This window comes from Danio aesculapii, chromosome 13, assembly GCF_903798145.1.
Source record: "Danio aesculapii chromosome 13, fDanAes4.1, whole genome shotgun sequence".
NCBI classification, from domain to species: Eukaryota; Metazoa; Chordata; class Actinopteri; order Cypriniformes; family Danionidae; genus Danio; species Danio aesculapii.
Window position 1 is genome coordinate 2,555,215 of NC_079447.1, and position 19,639 is coordinate 2,574,853.

The 19,639-nt window shown below is 35.7% G+C and overlaps 1 protein-coding gene across 2 annotated transcripts in view; it reads left to right on the top strand.

Annotated features, from left to right (window-relative positions):
• Positions 1-19,639, top strand: part of nid1a (nidogen 1a) — a 68,992-nt gene that overhangs the window by 6,318 nt on the left and 43,035 nt on the right. The window contains exons 2-6 of one of the 2 annotated variants that reach the window (XM_056470526.1): positions 5,208-5,516; positions 9,099-9,289; positions 11,480-11,769; positions 15,461-15,598; positions 18,448-18,699. In XM_056470526.1, the coding sequence (XP_056326501.1) occupies positions 5,208-5,516; positions 9,099-9,289; positions 11,480-11,769; positions 15,461-15,598; positions 18,448-18,699 (1,180 nt within the window). The remainder of the gene's footprint in view (positions 1-5,207; positions 5,517-9,098; positions 9,290-11,479; positions 11,770-15,460; positions 15,599-18,447; positions 18,700-19,639) is intronic. The other variant, XM_056470528.1, reaches the window with a different exon arrangement.

The following is a 19,639-nucleotide window of genomic DNA, read 5'->3' on the forward strand; positions in this document are numbered from 1 at the left end:
CACATTCTTCTAACTATTATCTTTTGTGTTTAACAGAAAAAAATTAAAACTCATAATGATTGAACCACTGTAAAAATGCAAGGTTCCACACAATTTATGTTGTGCCAGCAAAAATCGATTAAGTTAACTTAACAAACTTAAGTAGATTGAATATAAAACAGTTAAGTTGACCCAAAAAATCTCAAGAATTTTGTTCTTTAAGCTTATTTTACATAAGTAGTTTGAACAAGCAGCAAAATCTTTTTTTTAGTGCACTTCAGGGTGAGCAAATGATAAGTAAATGAATATATTTGGGTGAACTCACGATGTTAAATGAATCACAATGTCATACAAAGGAACAAACCTTTCTTCATCAAGATTTATAGGAGCTGCGGCTGAATACAAAGTGCATGTGTTGTAGCATTCTGACAACATCTGGAAATGCAGTTAAGACAGCACATCTGTTTTAGTGAGGTGTTGAACAGTACAACCCATTAAAATGCACATGGGTTAACATTTACTCATTCATTCTTTACTACAAACTGTACTTGTTTTATTGTGCAGGTTTTTTGAAAATATGCTGTTATATGATGTTATGTGTTTTGATGTGCATTTTAATGTCCATTCAGGCTGCGCAATAGACCATTTTGAGTTTCCTGTTTTACTTTTTTAATTCCTATAGCTTCCGAGAATACAAAAAGAGCCACATATTAATTAATAATGTTATGACAGCTATTTTAACGTTAAGTTATGCAAATAGTTATGAAAATAGTTTGATAACAAGCTGGAAATGTTCATGGGCCAATGACATGACCACATTGAAATTATCTATATGACAATATATGGATAAAATCAAAAGTTTTGTTGTTTCATATTATGCTCTATCATTTATTTCGTGGTCCTGAATCAATTAGCATAGCTTATATATAATAAATATATATAACATATATATAATAGAGAGAGAGAGAGAGCAGGGAAAATAAGTCCGTCACCATTTTTCTCAGATAACATATTTCTAAAGATGCCGTTGATGTAATAACCAAAGAAATCCATATATGCATAGAAAACAAAACTAATTAGTTTACAAATAAAGTTATGCATAATAAAATGAAATGACACAGGGGAAAAAGTATTGAACACATGAAGAAAGGGAGGTGTATTTAGGCAGTGAAAGCCCAAACAGCAGCTGAAATCTCTCAGTAGATCTTCAGCAACCCTCTGCCCTTCCTCAGTGTAAATGAATATCAGCTGCTTCAGTCCAACATCTACATTAGCAGATGATGAAGATGAACGTGATGATCCAAAACACACCCAAGGAGAATCTTAAATGCTTTCATAAAAAGAAAATCAAGCTGTAGAATGGCCCAGCCAGTCACCTGACTCCAATCCAATAGACAAAATAGAGCTCAGATTTAAGACGAGACCCACAGAACCATCAAGATTCTGACACTCTGTTGAAGTCTGTGGAAAACTCACACCTGAGCAAAGCATGTGTCATTTCATTGATATCACACAGAACTTATTGTTCAGAAATTTTTTGTTTTGTTTTGTTTTATATTTGCGTTTGTATTGTTTGTGTTTTTACCAAAATCCATTTAAATTACATGCCAACAGCTCCTTTAGAAATATTATCCCCAGGAAATACATGACATGTTCATTACTTCCCCACTGTATATACATTTACATTAAACGTACTATATTGTGATGTATTAATTTCATTATATAAGATTTTTGTCATATTGTCCAGCCCCAAATTGTTCATGAATGTGTGTAAATCCTGTATATACAGAAAAACAAAACAGTTTTTAAACGTATGCATTGAGCAGACTCTAAAACAACGTACAGTATGTCGTAAATCAGCATACAGTATTTATGGAAACACAATAGGTGAACAATACCAGGATGACCCACCCGGAAAACTCATTATTTTCATTATTTTTGCAATTCTGTGTGAAGCAGGACTGTAGCACAGAAATGGCCCACTTTTGCTCTAATACAGGACTTGAAGTGAATCTGGTAAAGTATGAAAGCTAGATGACAAGATCAGACCTTTGAATTGTACTTTGGTTACTGCCTGTTACTGTATACAAATATTTTGACCTTCTGGATGTAGAGGCATATTGTTAGTCTGTGCACTCATATTATCTTATAACCTTCATATGACACAAACAGCAGTTTACAATGTATATTATCTTGTCTAAGTTCAGAGATTGTGTCAGTGTTGTTTTAGGATATAGTTTCTGTGTTTTTGTGCATTGTGTGTTCTTGTGTGGGTGTTTGGCAATGGACTTTAGAGCACCAGCTCGGTTTCTGTTGATTTCAGCACACATGTTCAAATAGGGAATGTTTATTAGAGTATAAAGATTTAGTAGCATATTCAGATATTGAAAATAAAACATATTCTCATTTTCTCTGGATTTATTCGGGATGATATTTGTTTTATTTTATAATAGGCCTAATAACTTTTCTTCCAAATAAAAAACTAACGAACATGTTGTTATATTAGGACAATTTATTTGTCAGAAATGACAGCTGAGAAATAAATAAATGTCAAAGTAACAAATGTTTTCATTTTGCTGTAAATCAATAGGCAGTGGTTTACAGAATAAAAAGTTAAACGCATATTACTGAAACACATAACTTTAAATTGTGAACTGTTCACTGTGCATATTTATTTTCTCACACTGTCTGACTCTGTATTACTTTATTCAGTCCCTCCAGGATTTCGCCAGACTTTATCAGGATTTTGCAGTCTAAAAAGACACATTTTCTTAATATTTGCGGAAATATTTTGCGTTGATTTGCTGTAAAAAATATACCACAGACAAAAGCCTTTATTATATATTTTTTATTACTCCTAGACCCTGACATTGGGTTCTATAACATAAAATAACACTTAATTTCAATATTTCATATTTAACTAAATAACAATTGAACTCATTAACATATTAATAATGAAACATATACAAATTAAGAAATACATTTAAAGTGCCCACAAGTTTTTTTTTACAAGAATCTTTCGTTTTTATAGCTTGTAGCTCTTTTTCAACTTTAAAGCGTTGCAACAATGCATGAAGCCATTCGAATGCAAACTATGCATTATATTGACAGCATGTCAAACAGTACCTCATGAAAAAATGCAACCATATGCATTAATCAAATGCAAGTAATGCATCTCCACACTATTGTTAAAGGATATTGTATGTTAAAAAAATCTTGTATTCATATAAATGTATAAGTTGTGTCTGCACAACAGCTCAAAGATCAAAATCCTCTGAATCATTACACAGATAAAAAAGTAAAAGAAGTGTTGTTGGTTTTACATATATAGATAGAAATAGAAATACAAGGATCTGTGCTACAGCTGTGAATCAGGTGTGTGCTGCTGATGTGAAAGCAAACTCGCTGCTTCTGCTCATGCGCTGCACACACACACACACACACACACACACCGCTGTGCTAGCACGTGCACTGTGAAAGAGGGCCAACACCATGCTCCTGTAATGTGGTGTGCCCACAACAAGTCTTTATTTAAGTAATTTCATTCCTTCATTCATTTTCTTTTCGGCTTAGTCCCTTTATTATTCGAGGGTCGCCACAGCGGAATGAACCGCCAACTTATCTAGTACACGTTTTATGCAGCAGATGCCCTTCCAGCTGCAACCCATCTCTGAGAAATTAAGTAATTTCACTCACCTCAATTTTTCATGTCCTTTTAAAGTAATATTTGTAAGTAAATGCGACTTCATATGTTTGCTCATATTTAACATGCGCTGTCTTCTTCGTCTGGTTAAGTTACAGACCAGCGTAAAGGTATATACTGCCACCTACAATATTGATGAGTGTAAAAACATGGTTTAGCAAGCGTTATTTGCATCCATATGGCTTTTGTTTGGGTGGATCAGTAGCTACGTTTCCATCCACCTATTTTAATGCGCATAAAAAAATCAATTTATAGAAATGCCGATATGCGTATTAATTTTGAAAATGCACATAATAAATAGAAAACACTTTTACCACACAAATTACCACGCATTAAAAATGGCATGTGATTTTGTTATGAGATCATTTGATGATGAAAATGTGTGTGAATGGACAAACCAGCAGGCTGAGCACACTGTAAAACATCTGTAATGTTGTTTCAGTCATTCTAAAATGGCGTAACCCTTTCAGTATTAGTGTTATTATATTATTAATTACTTAAAGGAGCTGTGAAGATAGTCTGTGCTCTGCGTCTTATGACGTCAATTGCCACCACGCATGTATTGTGTGTCGACATCGTCTTCTGAGGCACAAGTCATTTATTAAATAAGTAAAAGATTGACGCAGCTTCTCCTACCTCATCAAATAACGTTACGAAAGTAAGCGTATTTGGCGTGCTGTCCGGGGAGAGGGCTCTGAGCTCGGGGAAGACACCCAAACTCGAGTTATTCCTCTTATCAGGAAACAGAGAGGAATTGGAATTCGAGCGAAGTATCTAGCCCGGCCCCAGAACGCTCCCCCCGGGATTGTAATGCTTAAGAGGTGAGGTGACGGGGTGGTGGAGGATTGCTAAAGTCGTAATGCTGCAGGTAAGACAGCTTTGGTATATATAGGGGTTTGGTCAAGAACTGATTGGATAATAGAATAATTGTCAATGACGTATTTGATACTGAAACTTCTGCGCGTGCTCCTCCCCAAATTTGTTTATAAAACATCACATATTTGGCGCCAGTTAATCAGGAAGTGACGATTTAATTATTTTTGACTTGTTGGATGGAAATGCTGCTTTATTCACACATCTTTTATGTGATATTCCAGTTTTGCGCATAAAGTTAATTTGCATTTTTGGTTGGAAACATAGCTAGTGTCATGATGACCTCTTAGAAAGCATCTAGACCCCGAATTTGCAGGAAATCCTTGGGATTTCAGGAAAAAATGCGAGATCTGCAAAATTTTTGCTTTATTTTGCGATAAATTCAGCGATCACAAAATGACCCAATCCTAAAGGGACTGTTTATTGACATAAAAATAAACGTACATTCAGCACCACTCATCATGTCAGTTCCAAAGCACTGGGCCAATCAGAAGAATTCAGCTTCTGTTTACAGTAGCAAGTTGGCATGACAACTGTTTTATTTGACATTAACATAGCAGAGAAGGTGTGTTTTTTTCTAACTCTATAAATGTTTTTAGACACACAGATGCATGTGTGAATGACCCTTAATTCTGCTATGTTTCACATTTAGATCAACACCAATGGCTTTGTATCTCTGGAGAAGCCGACAGGAGAATCGGAGTATCTGGAAAACATGCCGGCCAGTTTTAAGATGATCGCGGCTCTGCAAGGTGACCTGGACACCAGTGACGGCGTAGGAAAGGTGTTTTTCCGGCAGGACTCCAGCACGGCTGTTCTGCAGCGGGCGGCTGATCACATCAATAGAGCTTTTCCTGAGGACGACCTGGTGAATCCAATCCATGCTCTGGTGGTTACGTGGCTCGATGTGGCTTCTCACAAGGCAGAGAGCAGAGGAGACGGACTGGAGCACAGCATAAGAGTGAGATTTACATTAAATCATTTTGTCAATGGGGTATATGTACAGATATGTACAGTAGGGTTTTCCCCTACCGGTAAACTTCCAGTGAAAGTTAATCAGAATCAGAATTAGAAAGAGCTTTATTGCCAGGTATGTTCACACATACGAGGAATTTGTTTTCGTGACAGAGCTTCTACAGTGCAACAGGATTACAGAGACAAAAAACAGATAATAATGTGGCTATTTTCAATTTCACAAGGTTCCTTTTACAGCAGTGCGGTTACATTGTAATTAAAATATAACCGCATAATTAGACTTAAGCATTGATTTAGTTATTGAAGTGTAAAATAAAATCAAAAGCCGTTTAAACACAAGCACAGTCATGAGCAGCAGGCTACTGCAGAAACTCCATTGAAAATACTGTATCAAAATAAGTATTTTAAAGACATGGTGCGGGACAATGGAGTTTAATCCAGAGCTTCTTGTACATTCTGAGACCCACTTTATATTGTATATCAATCAGGCAGTGAAGATCACTGATTTCAAAAGCAAACAGACCTTAAATAAGTGGATTTTGTAATGTCGTAAAGTTCACCGGAAGTGCTTGAGTCACTGAAAATGAAAAGTCCTTCTCCATATACCAGAGATGCCCAAACTGGGGCCCGAGGGCCAAAGTTGGCCCATGGTAACCTTTGATTTGGCCCACCATTCCATCTGAGAAGAGAGGGAGAATTTTGGGAAGGGTTGGGCTTGATGTCTTTAATACACATTGGCATTTTAATTTAAAGTAACCCTTCACTAAGTTATTTTATTGTTAAGCTACAAAAAAACAAATGTTTCAATTAAATGTTGTAAATGAATCCCTTTTTTTAATTAACATAGACAAGGCAAGTTTATTTATACTGCACATTTCATACACAGTGGCAATTCAAAGTGCTTTAGATAAACATGAATAAAAGAGACAAGTATAAGAAAATAAAAACAAATGTGATTAAAAACAGATATAAACAGATTAAAATGTGTTAAAACAGGTTATAGAAGAATGAAAAAGCAAAGAAAGACACAATAGTGCGATCTGTCGGACGTAGCACAGTGCTCATTCAGCAAAGGCACAGCTAAACAGATGAGTTTTCAGTCTTGATGTGAATGTGCCTAATGTCTGGAAGCTGATTCCAGCAGTGTGGGGCGTAGTAGCTGAAAGCCGATTCACCCTGCTCTGACTGAACTCTTGAAATTTCTAGTTTATTTGATCCTAAAGATCTGAGTGATCTGTTAGGTTTGTATTCAGTCAGCATATCTATAATGTATTGAGGTCCTAGGCCATTTAGTGATTTATAGACCTGTAATAATACTTTAAAATCTATTCTGAATGTTACTGGGAGCCAGTGTAAAGACCTGAGGACAGGTGTGATGTGCTCTGATTTCCTGGTTCTGGTCAGAATTCTGGCCGCAGCGTTCTGGATGAGCTGCAACTGTCTGATTGTCTTTTTGGCAAGGCCAGTGAGGAGGCGGTAACAGTAATCCACCCTGCTGCTGATAAAAGCATCAACAAGTTTCTCTAAGTCTGGAAACAAAGCATCTGATTCTTGCAATGTTTTTTTAAATGATAGTATGCTTATTTTCTTACTGCTTTGACATGACTACTGAAACTCTGAAGAAAAACTGAAGAAAGTTTTGGCACATCCAATTGTTAATTTGATCAATGCATTGGTGGAGGGTGTCAATGGGGCTGAAGTTATTAGGCATACTGTCGCTCAATGTATAGACCACGATTCAGAAATCCTCAGTGAGCAAATCAAGGCAAAGGCAGCTTGGCTAGTGTATTCGGCATTAAACTCCATTGCGTTGTAAATGGAATTCTGTTTTCATTATAATAGGGCCATTATAAAATGTAAAAAATATACCATGCATTAGTTAATATGATTAAAGTAATGTTTTCAATTTATTTTCAAAATAAATGAGGAAATTATCCATGGCAACTTTGTCGGAAATACATATCTTCAGCCCACTGCTCTCAATCAAGTTTGGTTTTTGGCCCTTCATAAGAAAAAGTTCAGGCACCCCTGGCATATACACTATTGAGGAGGCATTCAGCGATTCAACAAGAAGAGCCAATACACTCAAGAAGTGCTAATTATACAAAGAATCTGTGAAGTGCTAGAGCAAGGATGGGACGGTGTTTTTTGTTTTTGTGCAAATGCATTTACATTTACATTTAGTCATTTAGCAGACGCTTTTATCCAAAGCGACTTACAAATGAGGACAAGGAAGCAATTTACACAACTATAAGAGCAGCAGTGAACAAGTGCTATAGACAAGTTTCAGGTGTGTAAAGTCTAAGAAGCAAAGCATTAGTAATGTTTTTTTTATTTATTTATTTTTTTTTACATATTTTACATAATTTACATATTGCTTTAGAAGTTTTGAGCCTAAGACTCTAAGAAAGTAATTTAATGTCTTCTTGAATATAAAGAGAATTGGTAAAGTAGTAATATTAATATCATAATATATATTTATATACTTACAATATTTGCTTTTAGGTTTTTATGTAATATACAGTGCTCGGCATAAATGAAGACGCGCACTGTTGAAAATGAATATTTCAATCCATTTTTCAGTGAATGTAACAAATATATTTTGGTGCATATAAACAAAACAGTTTTATTAAACAGTTATATCCATTAAGTGAAGTTTATTTCTAAACTAATTTTGAGAGGATCATGTGCTTATGATTGTTTGCGGCCGGTCCTGCATTATCCAATTTATGATTCACCAATCAGACAATTCCTAAGCCACTATAAATTAGTTCCATATGACAGCCATCTTCGTTTTGAAGAATCCCCCCTTCCACCCCTACTCCTTCTCCTTTCCTAGATGGGTGACACGGTGGCCCAGTGGTTAGCACTGTTGCCTCAGAGCAAGAAAGTAACTGGTTCTAGTCCTTACCAATTCTCCCCGTGCGAGTGTGGGTTTCCCCCGGGTTCCCCGGTTTCCTCCCACTGTCCAAAAACATGCAACTTAAGCTAACTGACTAATCCAAATCGGCACCATAAACATGCACCTTGTAAGTAGTTATCTTTTAAGAGCAATCACTATCTGTTCATTAGCTACTACAGCAGGGGATTTCTCCAGATCTACCTGAGCTCAAACTCCCCTCTCGCCTTGCAAACGGGAGGGAGCCCCGGGCTCGAGCATCTTCTGAGCTCAGGGCTCTCTCCTGGGACAGCATGCCAAACAAGCTTTATAATCAATCATCAAGTTTGAACTCTTGAAAATCCTTTAATAGTTTGGTCCCTGAACATTTTTAAGAACAGAAAGATAATACATTTAAATTAAAACAAGTTATTGCTGAAAATATAAATATTAAAAGCTACAAAATTTCAACAAAACTTTCGATTTCTTATATTTCTCTTGATTTTTCATGTTTATTACAAATTTTATTTAATAATTTTCCCACAACATATTAATTTAGGTGTATTATTTTTTAGTTTGACATTTAATTATTCTCACTGCTGAATATGTGGATTACAGTAAAACAACCATGAATGCAGTTGATTGCACAAAAATGCTAACTTTATCAGTCATGTTTTTGTTTTTACTCAGAGGAACACATTTCAGCTGGTCATTGCTTCAGTGGAGACATCATCCTACGCAATTCTTCTCTACCCAAGAGACTCAATCCAGTTCCAGAGCACCGGCAGTGGATACACAGTGTATGCCGGCTTCAGTAAAACCCAAGAACTGTACTATCGAAACACAGAGGACACAGAGGCGTCTGTCAAGGACTTGCCTGAGTGAGTTCAGTTTAAGACTGTCTAGGTTTATATGGGCCATGGCATGGATTTTTAACAATTATGTTAGTATGTTCCTTGAGGTTGAATATTATTAAAAAATGTATTAGTTTACCCAAAATACAAATACAATACAAATATTATTTTTACAGATAACTTGTTTTTGAAAAAGAAAAGGTTTATCTTAGGGATGCAAAATGTACCTGCAATTCCAGAATCACCCACATACACTACTTCCTGCAATGTGTTTTAATTAGGGATGATCATTTAATGACTTAATCAGTACTCGCCAATCTCATGAACTGATTACAGGTGTTTGTTAATGAGTTAACAAGCAGAGGAAGACGCACGTGTACTCCTGAATATTATACATAGCGTAGAGGAGTCACAACACAATGATGTGTGGAGGCGTGAACGATCAATTCACTCGCATCACAACAGCTAAATTATATACAGATTAGGGGTGGGCGGTACACCGGTGTCATAGTCATGGATTTTCTAATACCGTCAATACCGTAATAAATCAATTATGCGCCTTGAACGGCTGCATTTACATCAATAATAGCTAATTCTAAATAATAAGGCATTCAATTTTCTTCAAACGTTCAGTTGTGGTCTGAATATCTGTCCTTATACTACAGGGCTCGAAATTGCCACCATTTTGGTCGCATGAGCGCCCAAAATGTAATCTATGTGCCCTCATAATATATTTGGGAGCATTTGTGTGTCTGAATATAATGGTCGTAGTGCAATCTGATTTGATTTTCTCTATAAACTTGCTGAATCGCTCTACCCTGCTGCTGTATTGGTTCATATTAGCTGTCAATCACTCAACGCTTCCCGCTGTCAGATAACAGGGAGCTTTTGTTACTGCAGGAAATGCAAACGGCTGAAGAGTGAAAAGTGCACAGGTTTGCAAACCTCACCTAAAGTTATAATAATAATAATGGCGCAGATGACAGCGATCATGACATGAGGTAAATGTTGATCCGCCAGCTGAGATCAATCGAGTGTTTTCGGAGAAGGTGCCCGAATCTCGATGCGTTGCATTCACCGCGTGTTCAGCGCAAATGTCCGCTAAATATAAAGTCTAATACTGTACACATCATCGCCAAAGAAACTCACCTTTACTAAGTTTACACTGAAACTACGGCTCATAACAAAGAGCGGAATTGCGCCGGTGGTCATCATGAGAATCCTGCTCTGTCTGCTCATAAATTGGTGCGGCTGACTCGCCTGCTTTATTCCACCAACACAGAGAAATGAAGATCAGCTCATAACGAGACTGAGCATTTACAATGACCCAAACCGAAACTTTTAAAGAGTGATAGAAGTGAGGCTTTCTTTTGTCCGTTCTTCCTTGAGATGTATATTATTTTGCTATTGAAAGTAATACCATGATATTATACCGTCACCGTTCAAAAGATGAAAAATACCGTGATATTAATTTTAGGTCATATCGCCCACCCCTAATACAGATGCAGTGTGACCTCTGTTTATACAGTCTATTGGCGTGACTCGTGAGTGATGGTCTCTTTGTTGCAAGTGCAACCATTTCATATCCCATGTTTTGAGCTGCTGTGACAGTAGCAGAGCGATTGTAATTTTTCTTACAATTTTTATATGTGTGGTATTATTTTCTGTAAACCTGCTTCTGTCCATGATATGTTTATACCTAAATGATAAAAAGAAATGCGTTTAAGAGATTATATGCAACATCTTAATTTATTCACTTAGGTAAGGCGAGATCTCCACTTAAATATCATACTTAGAGGGAAAATGTGCTTAATAAAGCTTGAAGCATTTGAATATCGGCCGATCACCATGACAAGGAAACGGTACTCGGTATCAGCTGCAAAAATCCTGATCGGAGCATCCCTAATTTTAATGTACTTTTTTATTTAAATGTATTTAAAAATAGACTTAAAGTACACTGTTTTTGCAATTATAGTCGCATAACACCATTTAAAAAAGATCATAATGATCATAATAATAATTAAAAAGTTAGAGTTAGATAAATAAATATAATTTATATCAATAAATTAATTATTATTTTTATAATTAACTTCATTCTTAGCTTCTTATAAGCCTATGAACCTGTAATTCTAGAATCTCCCACATACACTATATCCTACTATGTCAATGTACTTTGGCCGTGTTTTTTCCATGAATGCTGTTGAATGTGTTTTCCAGGCAGACGAACTCCGGAAAGCGCGGTGTGTGGGTGTATGAAATCGGGACGTTCCCTCACTTCACTAACATCGCACCTGGAGAAGTGCCAGACTTGCCTTTGGATTCACTTAGGAGATCAGAAACCCAAAACCAGCAACAGCAGGTGTATCCTGACGTCCAGCAGGAAAGCCTGGATGGGGTTTACCATCATCCCGAACACCCTCCACCCATCCTGGTGCACACGGTTCAGTTCACACCTCAAGACCCACAGGTGGTGGAGATCGAAAATGATGACAACATTCAGGTCGACGGTCAGAGTGAATGCTTTATTTACTGATATCATTAAAGGGATAGTTCACCCAACAATTTCAGTTAACTGTACATTAAATCTACTCTCCCTCAAGCTATTAAAGATGTACATGACTTTTTTCTTCAGTAGACCTTTAAAGAGGATTTTAGCTGAATTTGTGGCCCTGATTGTGGTGATTCATATAATGCAAGTCAAGAGTCACCAGTTATTAAGATTAAAAATAAATGCATATTCAATTTCAGATACAGATTCAAATCAATAGCCATGGCATCTTGTGACACACTAGCTATGTTTCCATCCAAAGATGCGAATAAGATTTATGCGCAAAACTTGAATATTGCATAAAAACATTTGCGAATAAAACAGCAATTCCATCTAATGAGTCAAAGAGAACAAAATGATCACTTCCTGATAAACTGGAGCAAATATCAGGCTTGAGAAATGTAGTTTAGTGCTGTAGAAGAGGCCAGTGTGGTGTTTTTTCTTCTTTAATGAGGTGCGTCTCGGAAGACGAAACGCAATGAACCCAATGCGGTTGCTTTTGAGACTCTTTGAAAGCGCAGACAGATGCTCAAGACAGTTCTGGAGGGAATAATAATAGAATAATAGTGAAAGCACTGTGATGACGGACTGACGGCTGAGACCTTTTACAATCAGCAAAACAACATTTCAGATCTTTTACAATTTGCTGGATATGCTGCAAAGTCCATTAATGCATCCCGTCACACACATTTTTATTCGATCATCGTCATGTAAAAAACGAAATCACGTCACACATACTGATGCGCACGCTGGAATTTATTCACTAAATGTGTTTCCATTGTAGTTTATGTGCATTTTTTCTTATAAAATAAAAAGTTCTTCTCAAAAATGCATTTTCAAAATTTATACGCATCTTGTATATGTCATTATTTATTTATTTTCGAACATTTTTATTGAACATCTTAGATCTGAAGCATACAGTACAAATAGCTTTTCACTTTTTCTTTTTCTTTTTTACACAAACAAACAAAACCCATCGCGCACATATACATTTAGATTATATAAAAATATATAAATGATATTAAGATAAAATACAAATAAAAAATAATATTAAGTAAAACATATTTTACTCTCATATATAAGGGAAGAAAAGAAAAAAGAAAAGAAAAAAAATAAAAAAAAAAACAAAACAAGGAAAGGTTTTACTCTTCTAAAATGACTGAGGGGTCCATCTTCTTTATGTGATCTAAAACAGGTTGCCAGATGATAAAAAACATATCAGTACGGCCTCCTACAGTATATCGTATTTTTGTAAGGTGTAGGACTTCCATGAGCCATTGCTTAAAGGTTGGAGTAAGTTTTTCCTTCCATTTCAGCAATATCAATCTTCTATCTAAAAGTGTAGCAAAGGCAATCACGTTTATCTTGCTTTTATTACTTTTATTAAAACATAAGGACTGTGGTGTGATCCCAAAAATTGAAATTATGGCCTATATATATATATATATATATATATATATATATATATATATATATATATATATATATATATATATATATGTTCTATATAGGTATTAAAAGCTTCCGAGAAAAATTTAAATATTAGCTGCCAGAAATCCTTTAATTTTGAACAAGCCCAAAACATATGAGATAGAGTAGCTGGCTCAATATTACATTGGTCACAATTAGGCTCTATATTTAGTTTGAATTTGGGTAGTTTCACTTTGGACCAATGTAATCTATGTACTACTTTAAATTGCATAACTCTATGTTTAAACAAATTGAAGACGAGTGGATATTGTCTAAAACGGATTGCCTCATGTCTACTGATAATTCTGTCTCTAGCTCCACCTCCCATTTTCTTTATAATTGTACTAGGGGTTCCAGATTGTAGGAATTAATTATAGAATATATTATGCCAATAAGTCCCTTTGACTATGATATGATATGAAATGCAATATTACAAAATGTGCATTAAAATGTGTGGATGGAAACAGTTACTGATGTCTTGTGAGGCGAAATGTTTGGACTGTGCTGGAATAGGAACATTATTTTATATACCACTGAACTGAACTAAAGTGAACTTAAACTCTGAAAAACTGAACTGACACAGTTTCAATTTGCTAAAACGTTTATGTTAAGCTACTTTGACACAAACTACATTGTAAAAGCGCTATAGAAATAAAGATGAATTGAATCGAATATAATTAGGGCTGGGTATCACTCAAAAATCTTCGATACTGGTACTGATACTGTACTTTCAATTCGGTACCGGTTCCCAATCGGTACTTTTTACGAAACCAAGTTTATAAAATTAGTTTTAACAAGATTACATTATTCGTCTCATCTCTTCCAATTGGTATTTTTTTTCTTTAATAGAGTCAAACCAAGCGGCTGCCTCCCGCTGTCCCTCGTGAAGCCAATACGGAAGTAACTGAAGCTGCAATTCATCGACTGGCCTCTAAGGGCTGGCTTTAGAAAGTCCAGATATTTGCTGACAGCTTTGCTAAAATGGCCAATTTTACAGCTGATAAAAAGTCTGCTTAATTAAGGGCGTGGCCACTTGAGTGACAGCTAGGTCTCGCTGGTTGCCGTCACCTCAGCTGATTCCAGCTGATTAGCCGCTGAACTCGGCATATACATCATATTTTTGTGTTGTTTTATGTGGCTTTACACAGTCAGCTGAAATGTTGTCATACAGTGTTATGCCTGGATTTCATAATTAGCCTTGCATTTACTAACAAAGACTATATTTAAAATGTTTGGAAGTAATTTGCGTTTTCCTCCTGTAGAAAAACGTCAGCAGAACAATTTTTAGTGGCTCAATGTATTACTACAGTGTTTTTAAAAGTCTAAACACTTTATTGATATAGTGTACAACCAAACACATGTGGTCAGAACACAAACGAGTCGCAGGTAATGAAGTATTAAGCATTTCTCCCATAGAAAAGCCTGTCTAAGAAAAATGCTAGCAGGCATCTGTAGCTCCTCTCACACCCTGCCTCTTTGACCTTTTTTGTTTACCCCCAGTCGCTGCGATGACGTGCGAACAAAATGGCGATGGTTGGCCACGCCTACTGGTAGCTTCTGTTGCGTTCGTCAGAAACCTATGGGTGACTATATGCTGTCCTAGGAGAGAGCCCTGAACTTATAAGATACTCGAGCCCGGGGCTCCCTCCCGTTTGCAGGGCGAGAGGGGAGTTTGAGCTTAGGTAGATCTGGAGAACTCCCCTGCTGTAGTAGCTAATGAACAGATAGTGATCGCTCTTAAGAGATAACAACTTACTAGGTGCATGTTTATGGTGCCGATTTGGATGAGTCAGTTATCTTAAGTTGCATGTTTTTGGATGGTGGGAGGAAACCGAGGAACCCGGGGGAAACCCACGTGAGCGCGGGGAGAATGTGTAAACTAGGTATTAAAACACTGTATCGAATGACAAGAAATTTTCAATACTCTGTAATATCAAGAGTATTGAGACTAGGTAGTATTGTGCCCAAAAAGTATCGACCTCGATACCCAGCCCTCCAAACATTTAGGATAATGTAAATACACAAGTCAGCAAGTATATAAAACATTGTTCTAGTGTTGTCTGGATGTTTTAATGAAAATAATCTTCCATATTGTGCCTTATTGAAATGTTCAGTTTTAAGTGAACTGTCCCTTTAACACAAATTTTCTTGAGCCAAAATGACTGTTGTTTTTGTTTTAGCAGTGTTTACATACAACTCCGGGCAGTGTGGCGGACACAAATGCTCCAAGTTTGCTGAATGTAGGAGTTCTTCAAGTGGACGATGCTGCGTATGTAAACCTGGATACTACGGCAGCGGGATTGAGTGTGTGCCTGATGGTAAGGAGTTCAGTTATTTTGGGTTTTATTTCGTTTATAGAAAGGTTTTTTGTATGATAAGTTATGATCAATGTCCAAATTCAGTCTAATATTTTGATCATTTAACAACATACATGTAAACATACAACATACAGGTAAAGAAATATATTTTAAAATTAGTACTGTCGAAAGATTAATTGTGGGGGTGACGCGGTGGCGTAGTGCATAGCGCTGTCGCCTCACAGCAAGAAGGTCGCTGGTTTGAGCCTCGGATGGGGCAGTTGGCATTTCTGTGTGGAGTCTGCATGTTCTCCCCGTGTTCGAATGGGTTTCCTCCGGGTGCTCCAGTTTCCCCCACAAGTGCAAAGACATGAGGTACAGGTGAATTGGGTAAGCTAGAATTGACCACAGTGTATGTGTGTGAATGAGTGTGTATGGATGCTTCCCAGTGATGGGTTGCAGCTGGAAGGGCATCCGCTGCGTAAAACAAATGGACCTTTTTTAAAAAAAAAAAGTTGGTGGTTCATTCCACTGTGGCGACCCCAAATTAATAAAGGGACTAAGCCGAAAAGAAAATGAATGAATGAATGAAAGATTAATTGCACCATAAATAAAAGTTTATATTTACAGAATATATTTTATATTATGAATATATAATTTATTATGTAAACATGGTATGTAAACATAAGCTTTTTTTACATTTGATTTATAGTGATTAATTGTCTTACAGCACTATTTTAAATAAATTATTTAGTGTGATTCTCTGTATATTAAAATAAATTTTATTTATTAGATTTTTGTGACAGTTATAGAAAATAACAGTACAATTAGAAAAAACAACAGTACAGAATTGATTAAAAAATAAAAATAAACCACAGTGTAACCCTAATATTGTGCAGCAAACAGTATATGATGTACATAAAAATATGTATGATGTGCATTCATTTTACAAATTAAGCATATAAACAGGTCAGTACTGAAAGTTGAGGTTGGCAGTATGGTGTATTAAGTAAAATAAATAATTATAATAAAAGATAAAAGAAAAAAATTAAAAGAGAAAAGGGGAAATATATTAAACTGAATAGGATGGGGGGCAGCATGTTTTTCAAACTTGTGGTTTTACATCTAGAAAGAGTTGTATGCTTGTGCTGTATAAGCACTAGTATTTATCTGGAAGGTACAGACTAAAAATACAAGATGGCCAAGCATTGATGCTACAGTAACTGCTTCAGGTTTCAGAGATTTAACATCCTAAAAAATGGCAACCAAATGTTAGAAAATTTGATCATTGAACCTCCAAGACTATATTTAATTTTTTCTTTAAAGGGGTGGTCCACTACGATATCATATTTTAAACTTTAGTTGATGTGTATTGTAGCTGTGTGCATATAAACAACATCTCTGAATGTGAGATGCTCAAAGTTCAGTGCAAAGGGAGACATTGGCTTTTACAGAGTTAGCTTAGCAAAGCCTACAGCAAACGAAGTTTGGGGACTACAAAAAAATGCATCCGGGTTAGTGATGTCATAAACCCTTCAAGTAACGCACATACGCATAAGGGGCGTGGCCAGAGGTGTTGTAATGTTATAACAGAGACGCTTCCTGGTGATGTGTAGTTGATATGCGAATCACAGCACATTATGTTAGTTGACCAATCAGAGGGCGGGCTTTCGGAGGAAAAAGGAACTATGACAGTGGTTTTCATGTTAGCTGAGTAGCTGTATATAATCAAAGTAAGATATATGAACAAATAATGTGATTTTCTACAAATGAAGCATGAGCACATTGCTGTGCACCTTATAATCACAACCAAGCCTTAAAAATACACCCTGGACCTACCCTTTAATGTAATTTAATAAAAATTTTATTTAAATGTTTTTAAAATGTACATTTTAAAATGCTATTAGACTTGTTTGTGATTAAAGTGGCATAACATCACTTTAATAAAATAATGATGATGATGATGATGATGATGATAACAATAATAATTATAAAAATATTAGATAAATATTTAAATTGTGTATATTTTTCAATTCATATGTTTATAAAAACTCATAAAAATTATGAATTAATATTATTAACCTAACATATTAATAATTATATTAATAAGTAAAAATAAATAATTCTATCATTAAATTAATTATTATTTTTACAATTCTCCTCATTCTTAGCTATTTAAAATCTTACGAATCCTCTGTGGCTACTTTTCCACAATAAGAACTTTTTGCTCAATGTTTGTGTAAAATCAGAGTAAAACTGCTGTCATCTGTTTTATCTTTTGCAGGTGTTGATGCTGGAAATATAATAATGCAAATATTAGATATATATTAGAATATTTAAATTGTATATATTATTATATTTTATATTATAATCATGTAATAAAAATACAGAATTATTATTACTATAATAATAATTCATTCATTCATTTTCTTTTCAGCTTAGTCCCTTTATCAATCTAGGGTCACCACAGTGGAATGAACTGCCAACTTATTCAGCATATGTTTTGTGCAGCCGATGCCCTTCGAGCTGCAACCCATCACTGGGAAACACCCATACACACTCATTCACACACATTCACCTATACCACATTTCTGGGAAACCGGTGCACCCGGAGGAGACCCACGTCAACATGAGGAGAACATGCAAACTCTACACTGTGAGACGATTGTGCTATCCACTGCGGTTCTGTGACGCCCAATAATAATAATAATAATGATAATAATAATAATAAATATTTATATATATAATAATACAAATATTTATATATATTCCTAATATTTTTTTACTTTTACACAATAAGAACTTATTGCTCAGTGTGGTTCGTTGTACAGTCAGAGTAAAGCCACAGTCTTCTGTCTGCTCTTTCTCAGGTGTTCCTCAGAGGATGAACGGTAAAGTGAGCGGCAGGGTGTTTGTGGGAAACTCTCCGGTGCCTGTGGATTTTGCCAGTAATGACCTGCACTCCTATGTGGTGGTGAATGACGGCAGAGCGTATGTGGCCATCAGTGCCATTCCTCCTGTTATCGGCTTCTCTCTGCAGCCGCTATCGTCTGTCGGAGGAGTCATCGGATGGGCTTTTGCTCTCCAGCAGCCTGGCTTTAAGAATGGCTTCAGCATCATTGGTCAGTGAGACTAGTCTATTTTTTCCCCAACTTTATTTAGAGAATTTTCCAAAAATGTACAAATATCACACATTTTAGGATATTGTTTGTTTGTTTGTATACTTTATTGTCCCTCAAGGAGAAATTTTTCTGTAGACTCACACAGCACTTCAGCAAGTTCTGACACAATAACAATTAGAAAATAAGCAAACATGCAAAAGAATTACATACACTATCGATCAGTGTTCAACAGTCTGGTAGGTGGAAGGATCTATATCTTCTACCAGAAGGTAAAAGATCGTAAAATGGGAAGAATACATGAGATGGGTTACTTAAAATTCTTTTCGCTTCATTCAGAGTGCATTGCTCATTCAGTGTTTGAGTACTAGTAAAAGTTTCAGATCCTATTAGTCTCATAGCAGTTCTGATAATATTAAAAACTTTTGATTTTAATTTGTAATTTTGGTAATTTATTAATTTAACAGGGACAATGCTCATTAATAAACAATGAGACTGTAAATAAGCCAGAGTTAGCCACGGGGGCTAATTTTCATCTGTTGCCCCCTGCCAGATTTTAAAAGGCAACCTAAAATCAAAAGACACATCATCACACATACAGAAACAGTAAAGTTACATATGACAACAGGATAAAACATGCAATAAGAATTTCTTAAAATGTTAGACAGAAGAATTACACATGATTACAAACTTGATTTGCCTTTAGCCATTTCTTTAACTTATATTTAAAAGTTGAATAAGATTTCAGATTTACAGAAAGATTGCTATACCATATAGATACATGATTTTCTTATCAACACCATAGAACCATAACCTTCATAGAAAATACTATAAAATAAAGCTTTTCACAGATCCAGTTTACGTGAGTGTCCCATGTTAGAGACTTGTCTATGCAAATTCCCAAATACTTGTATGACTGTACCTGAGTGATTTCTTGATTATG